This window comes from Coffea arabica, chromosome 4c, assembly GCF_036785885.1.
Source record: "Coffea arabica cultivar ET-39 chromosome 4c, Coffea Arabica ET-39 HiFi, whole genome shotgun sequence".
Lineage (NCBI taxonomy): Eukaryota > Viridiplantae > Streptophyta > Magnoliopsida > Gentianales > Rubiaceae > Coffea > Coffea arabica.
The window spans coordinates 37,392,259-37,399,912 of NC_092316.1; the positions used below are offsets into that span (position 1 = coordinate 37,392,259).

The window sequence follows — 7,654 nt, forward strand, 5'->3', positions numbered from 1 at the left end:
CATGTCGAAACACATAAGCAACTAACACATAAAAGCGGCCTGAATACTTACACAACGAACAAAAGGGCAAAATACGAAATTCGTGCCGCGAGGAGTAGCTAGTAGGCCCCACCGGCTCCACCTAACTCACCAACGTCTGAAATAGAAGATTGTGTCACAATATATCACAAACGGCTATTAACATATTTAAAACAAGCAAAACGGCAAAATCGGCACACGCAAGTGCGGAAACGGCAAAAAGGGGCACGCGCGTGCGCGCGGACGGCAAACGGGACGGCCAAATCTGCCATCTCAAACCGTTTTGATCAAAAGTTGGGCTAGGAGTGTCGGATCAAGGTGGGTGAGACACCGTTTCGAAGCTAAGAGAAAGAGCTACAACTTTAATTTAGACATCTCAACCCAGATCTCAATCGGTATAGGTCAAAAATGCACGAAATAGTGCCAGCTGTTTCATTACGGGTTACCAAACAGGCCCTGTTTGCAAGGCCGTAACTCACGGTTCAGAAATCGAAATCAAGAAATTCCAGAGGCATTAGAAATCTGAGACATAAGGCTAAAACTTTGATGTTTTGGCCAAGACCTGAATCCACTCAAAACAGAACGAAAATCGAGTGCCAAAGTACCCGTCAGAACTGTCCAGATACAAGGCAGTTCTGACGATCGCTTTTATTTTGGTTATAACAGGAGCTACGGAACTTGGATTTTGACGTACTTTATACCGTTTCGAAGCTGAGACCAATATATAAATTTCATATGACGGGATCAGCACCCAGTTCGTACATGATCAACACGGAAAAACCCACGATCAGAAACTAAAATTCAAAATGTACACAAACTAATGTCTAAAACAGGCCTGAGGGTTTGGTCCATAACTCAGGATACTCTAATCCGTTTGACCTGAGATTTTACAGGTAAATTCAGGACTTAAGAGGCTACAATGTTGAAGAAGGCCACTCAACCCAATTTCGAATGTAATTACATCAAAAATGTAACATATTATACCAGAATCTCATAACAGGTTCACAAACCGTATTCTAGTGCAAATAGCCTATATAAGTCCAAATCCAGAAATTCCAAAGCCACATGAAAGCTTAGAAACAGGGCTACATTTCATCAGAAGACCTCAATAACCAGTTCGGAAGCATTCCTAACCAAAATCACTAATTACAGGTGCAGTTCTTACATTCGGATAAAACCAGGACAGCAAGGGTAATTTCGACTTTTCTCACTCTACGCTACTCCGATTGACCTGAAAGTTTGCAGGCACCTCTAAAATAACATTCCCTACAACTTTCATGTTTTAAGCCAAGGCCAATTCGGCCTCTATCTAGGACCAAAATTTTCGGACAGAATGAAGAACCAAGGAACCCTAATTTTCCAGATTTCTTCCAAAACAGAAATTACTTGCAATCTTCCACTTTTTCCACCCTCTAGAATCATTATATACCATTTCCAATCATCATATATAGCCACACCATCATGTTCATATTAAAACAGAAAAAATCTCCAAAAATAATAAAACTTCATCATTTCAACCACAAATCAAGAAATAACCCATAAATTTGCATCTCATACAACCACTAAGCATGATTTAAGCATCAAGTAAGGGAGGAGGGTGGTTCTTCATGACTTACCTTTAAAACAAGAGAGAGAGAGCTATAGGTCCTCCTAGCTTTTCCAATCACTCCACCAATCAACTTACTAACACTAATTGAAGAGGTTTTATGGAGTAAGTTCAAGTTTCAATGGTTGGTTTTGATGATTTGGAGCAAAATGGAAGCAAAACTTGAAGAGTTTCTTCCTTTCTTTTTGAGAGAGAGAGCAGGCCAAGCTTGAAGAAAAATGGAAGATATTTGGTAAATTTTTGGTTTTATTTAGTAATTGGTAAAAGGTTGAATAGTGGTCTTATGTAAGAAACAATACTATGGTGACACTTGTCACCTCATTTAATGACTTGCCTAACTTTTTTCTCTCTCTTCCACCTATCCACTTGATACCTCTAAATATCTCATAACACCCGGTATATTAAACCCAGTATCCGAAACTTAACCTAATCGGCCGAATTTTACCGAACTTGCCGCACTAGTGGATCCCACATCCGATATACGTTCTTAATTTCTCAAAAACTAACCGATACTAGAAAAATCATCTAAAAACTATATTTACTCAATAAAAATTATCTGGGGGAATTTTCTAATAAAGAAAATGTAGAAAAAAAATGGGCGATTAAATAAAATAAACCCTAGAAAATTAAAAAAAAATTCTTGGGTTCTCGCACTCATTCTTTCGGGGCGTCACAAATGGACCTAGAAAGTAGGGTTTCACTCTTCGGTTTCAAGATTGGAGCAAATTAGGGTTTTGCGATTTTTCGCCGGATGAATTTTCAGTACGGACCAAGGATCAAATTTGGTGATTAAAAGTGACTTTTAAGTGAGAAATAATATGTGATTAGGAGCAATGAGATAAGATTAGTGAATAGGAAGTGAAAACCCTAGTACGTGTGTTTTTAAGAAAAACGGCGTGAACCGGCGGGTCCCGCGCACTACCGATTGAACGCACCACTTGACCACCACTTTCTTACCATACAAGTTTACTGATATTTGAGCAAAATATCCTCTTAATTGTCAGCTGCTTTGACCGAAAATAGAGGTTAAAAATAACAAGGAAAGGAAAGAGAAAAATGAAAGGTGGTGGCGGCGACAAGTGTCGCCACCCTAGAGTTTCTTGGCCAAGTGATCAACTAGCCTTCTTAAATCAATTTTCTGCACTTTCCTCTTCATTTTTCTGCACTTCATCTAAAGCCTCTTCTAGGAAATCTGGGAGACAACCTATCCTGGATGAATCTAGTGACTCCAATGCCGATTCGGAACATGAGGCATACGAGCAAGGAAGACCGAGGCGAAACAAGAAAGCAATTGGTGATGCAATCAAAGGGATTAAGATGAAGATTCCTCCGTTCCAAGGCAAATCTGATTCGGATACGTACCTTGAATGGGAGAGTCGAGTAGAACTAGTATTCGATTGTAATGACTACACTGATGCACAAAAATTGAGACTTGCCATAGTCGAATTCACTGACTATGCCATAGTTTGGTGGGAACAAGTGGTTACAAGCAGGAGAAGGTGTGGTGAACTACCTATAACCACTTGGACTGAGCTCAAGAGGCTTATGAAGAGGCGATTTGTGCCAAGTCACTACCATAGAGACTTGTACCAAAAACTTCAAACCTTGACTCAAGGTCAACGCTCAGTTGAGGACTACTACAAGGACATGGAAATCTCCATGTTGAGAGCTAATATTCAAGAAGATAGAGAGGCTACAATGGCAAGATTTCTCAATGGTCTGAGGGTTGAAATAGCCGATCAACTGGAGCTTCAATACTATGTGGAGATAGAACATATGGTGGAGAAGGCTATCAAGATTGAGCAAAGGCTCAAGAGGAGGGGTACAACCACAAATTATAACCCTCATCCACAAACATTTCCTCGTCCATTCCAGCCTAGAAGGGAAGAGAGAGGGTCGAATGCTTGGACCACTCCAAAGCCGAAGCACGATCAAGGGTCAAGCTCCCGGCCGCCTTTTTCAAAAACCGACTCCAAGGTTGTGTCAAAATCAACAATTGAAACTTCAAAACCTAGGAATCGTGACACCAAATGTTGGAGGTGTCAAGGAGTTGGACATATTGCAAGCCAATGTCCAAATCCAAGGACCATGCTTGTACTACCAAATGGAGACATTGTCACTGATGATGAAGAGGAGGAGTACAAAGACATGCCTCCCTTGGTTGAAGAGGAAGATGAGATAGAGGAAGTGCCAACTCAAGACAAAGTTGGATTGGTAGCAAGAAGGGCACTAGCTACTCAAGCTAGTAAAGATGAGCTTCAACGTGACAACATCTTTTACACCAAGTGCCATGTGACCAACAAGGTATGCAGCTTAGTGATTGACCCAGGAAGTTGCACTAATGTTGCTAGTGCATTGATGGTGGAGAAACTAAACTTGCCAACTAGTGAACACCCCCGTCCCTATAAACTTCAATGGTTAAACAACAGTGGAGAGGTCCGTGTTCATAAACAAGTTTTAGTTATATTCCGCATTGGTAGGTACGAAGATGATGTTATGTGTGATGTGGTACCAATGCAAGCTGCACATGTACTCTTAGGGCATCCTTGGCAATTTGACAAAAGAGTCACTTTTGACGGTTTCTTGAACAAATACTCTTTCATGCATAATTGTAAAAAGATTACACTTGCACCTCTTACACCTCAACAAGTGCATGAGAATCAAGTAAGTCTACAAAAAGAGTATGACCTACATGCTTCCACCAAGAAGGAAAACGCCAAAGCTAAGAAATTAGAGTTGGCCGACCCTTCTTCAAGCAAATTGGATCACTCTCATTCGACCATAGAGCCCATACAGGAGAGAAAACCCAGCATGCTTGCCAAGGTGAAAAATGTGAGAAAGGCCTTGCATTCTAACCAGGTTTTGTTTATTCTATTTGGCAAGGAATCCTTACTCACTAATGCTCTTGATGCTTCTTTGCCTAGTGTTATTACTAACCTCTTACAGGAGTATCAAGACGTCTTTCCTGAGGATATACCTAATGGTTTGCCTCCACTAAGGGGAATTGAACATCAAATTGATTTCATTCCTGGATCTTCCCTTCCAAACAAGGCACCATATAGGACTAATCCTGAGGAAACCAAGGAGCAACAACGACAAGTGGAGGAGTTGCTTAGTAAGGGTTGGATTCATGAGAATCTAAGCCCCTGTGCTGTCCTAGTTCTACTTGTTCCAAAGAAAGATGGAGGATGGAGAATGTGCACTGATTGTAGGGCAATTAATGCCATAACGGTAAAGTACCGCCATCCCATACCTCGTTTGGATGACATGCTTGATGAATTACATGGTGCTATCATTTTTACTAAGATTGATTTGAAAAGTGGTTACCATCAAATTCGCATGAAAGAAGGAGATGAATGGAAAACTGCATTTAAAACAAAACATGGTCTTTATGAGTGGTTGGTCATGCCTTTTGGGCTAACCAATGCACCAAGTACTTTTATGAGACTAATGAATCATGTTTTACGTTCTTTCATTGGTAAATTTGTGGTCGTTTACTTTGATGACATTTTGATCTATAGTAGGAGTCTAGATGAGCATGTTGTGCATTTACAAATGGTCCTAGATGCACTTCGCAAGGCGAGCCTCTACGCTAACCTTAAGAAGTGTACCTTTGGCACAAATCAATTGGTTTTCCTAGGCTATGTTGTAAGTGAGCAGAGAATTCATGTTGATCAAGAAAAGGTGAAGGCTATTAGTGAATGGCCAACCCCTACCAATGTAAGTGAGGTGAGAAGTTTCCATGGCTTGGCAAGCTTCTATAGGCATTTTGTCAAGGATTTTAGCACAATTGCTGCCCCACTTACGTCAATTGTCAAGAAAGATGTGCAATTTCATTAGGGAGAGGAACAAGCTAAGTCTTTCCAATTACTTAAACACAAGCTCACACATGCACCTGTTCTTAGTTTACCTAATTTTGACAAAGCTTTTGAAGTAGAGTGTGATGCCTCTGGTCTAGGTATTGGAGCTGTTTTACTCCAAGAGGGTCGCCCGGTTGCCTACTTTAGCGAGAAGTTGAATGGAGCTGCTCTAAACTACTCAACCTATGATAAGGAACTAATGGCCTTAGTGCGAGCTCTACAAACATGGCAACATTACCTTCGCCCTCGTGAGTTTGTCTTGCACACAGATCATGAGTCGCTTAAGCATATCAAGTCCCAAGACAAGTTGAGTAAGCGACATGCGAGATGGATTACCTTCATTGACAGTTTTACCTTTGTGATCAAATACAAGACAAGTAAGACGAATGTTGTGGTTGATGCACTCTCACGAAGGTATGCACTTATCACTACATTAGATGCTAAGTTGCTTGGTTTTGAATTTCTTAAAGATCTTTATGCCACTGACTCAGATTTTGGTGAGATTTTTGTTTCCTTGCCACGACACTCTCGTGAGCACTATTTCATCTCTCAGGGGTTCTTATACTACAAGGACAAGCTTTACATTCCCAAGAGCTCCATGCGCACACTCCTAGTGAGAGAAGCTCATGGAGAAGGACTAATGGGACACTTTGGCATTGCCAAGACCTTAATGATTCTCCAAGAGCATTTCTTCTGGCCACGCATGAGGAGTGACGTAGAACGGCACATTGAAAGGTGTGTGACTTGTCACCAAGCAAAATCAAAGGTACACCCTTATGGTCTCTATACACCTTTACCAATCCCACATGAACCATGGGTTGATCTGTCAATGGATTTCGTGCTTGGACTACCTAGGACTAGAAAAGGACATGACTCAATCTATGTGGTAGTTGACCGCTTCTCCAAAATGGCCCATTTTATTCCTTGTCATAAAACAGATGATGCTAAGCATGTTGCAGATTTATTCTTTCGTGAGATTGTTAGATTACATGGCATGCCACGCACTATTGTTTCTGATAGGGACGCCAAATTCCTTAGCTACTTTTGGAAAACCTTGTGGTGTAAACTGGGTACTAAATTGCTATTTTCTACTTCTAGTCACCCACAAACTGATGGTCAAACCGAAGTGGTTAATAGGACTTTATCTACCCTGTTGCGCGCAATTATAAAAAAGAACATTAAATATTGGGAAGATTGCTTACCACATGTGGAATTTGCATACAATCGCACTGTTCATTCCGCTACACATTATTCGCCTTTTGAAATTGTGTATGGCTTTAACCCTCTCACACCTTTCGATTTAACTCCTTTACCTGTTCATGAGAGAGTTAACTTGAATGGTAAGCACAAAGCTACATATGTACGTGAGTTACACACTAAGGTGCTCGCCAACATCGAGAAGCGTACACTTCAATACATCCAAAGTGCCAACAAGGGGCACTGCAAGATGGTTTTTGAGCCCGGTGATTGGGTATGGATACACATGCGCAAAGAGAGGTTCCCAATCAAAAGGCGTAGTAAGCTACTTCCCAGGGGGGATGGTCCATTCCAAGTCCTGGAGCGTATAAATGACAATGCCTACAAACTTGAACTTCCAGGTGAGTATGGCGTACATGCTAATTTTAATGTATCTGACTTGAGTCCTTTTCATGCAGACGATGAGTTTGATTTGGGGACAAATCGCCTTCAAGAGAAGGGGACTAATGAGAAGGGGCTCAAGGTTGCTCGAACTTCTAGCGCTCAAGTCATGCAAATACCAAGTGGTCCGATTACAAGAGCGTGTGCTAGAAGACTTCAAGAATCACTTCAAGCTCTTGTTTGCACGATTCAAGAACGAGTTGGGGATGACTTGAGGACCATTGAAGGATTACATAATGGAGAAACTACTCTATAAACTTTCCTTTAGGTGGAAGAATCAAGTGAAGACTAGTTCGCGGATTACTAGCTTGTTAATTAGGGTTTTTAGTTACCATTATTAGTTGTTTGTTAGTTGCTAGATATTAAGTTAATACAACTTGGACAAATCCACCCTTAATGAAGGGCAAGATCATCCAGTGGACATTCTAGGGTTTTGAGTCTTGTAAGGCTATATATATAGCCTAGGTATTCATTCATGAGAACACAATTCGATTTTTTATAAAATATTGGTGAGTTTATTCACTCACTCTTG

General features: G+C 40.9%; 1 protein-coding gene across 1 annotated transcript; it reads left to right on the forward strand.

Annotated features, from left to right (window-relative positions):
• The first annotated feature begins 2,941 nt into the window (after positions 1–2,941).
• On the forward strand, positions 2,942–7,378 carry LOC140004788 (uncharacterized). Its single transcript, XM_072044934.1, has 3 exons — positions 2,942–4,153; positions 4,244–4,860; positions 5,530–7,378. Exons 1-3 carry the CDS (start codon positions 2,942–2,944, stop codon positions 7,376–7,378), a joined length of 3,678 nt encoding a protein of 1,225 aa, XP_071901035.1.
• The last annotated feature ends 276 nt before the right edge of the window (positions 7,379–7,654 follow it).

Excerpts from the sequence above, each read along its gene's own strand:
- LOC140004788 (XM_072044934.1), top strand. The coding sequence starts at position 2,942 with ATGAAGATTCCTCCGTTCCAAGGCAAATCTGATTCGGATACGTACCTT. Across the intron at positions 4,154-4,243 it reads TACCAATGCAAGCTGCACAT|ATTACACTTGCACCTCTTAC; the intron begins GTACTCTTAGGG and ends AATTGTAAAAAG. Across the intron at positions 4,861-5,529 it reads ATTAATGCCATAACGGTAAA|TTTACCTAATTTTGACAAAG; the intron begins GTACCGCCATCC and ends ACCTGTTCTTAG.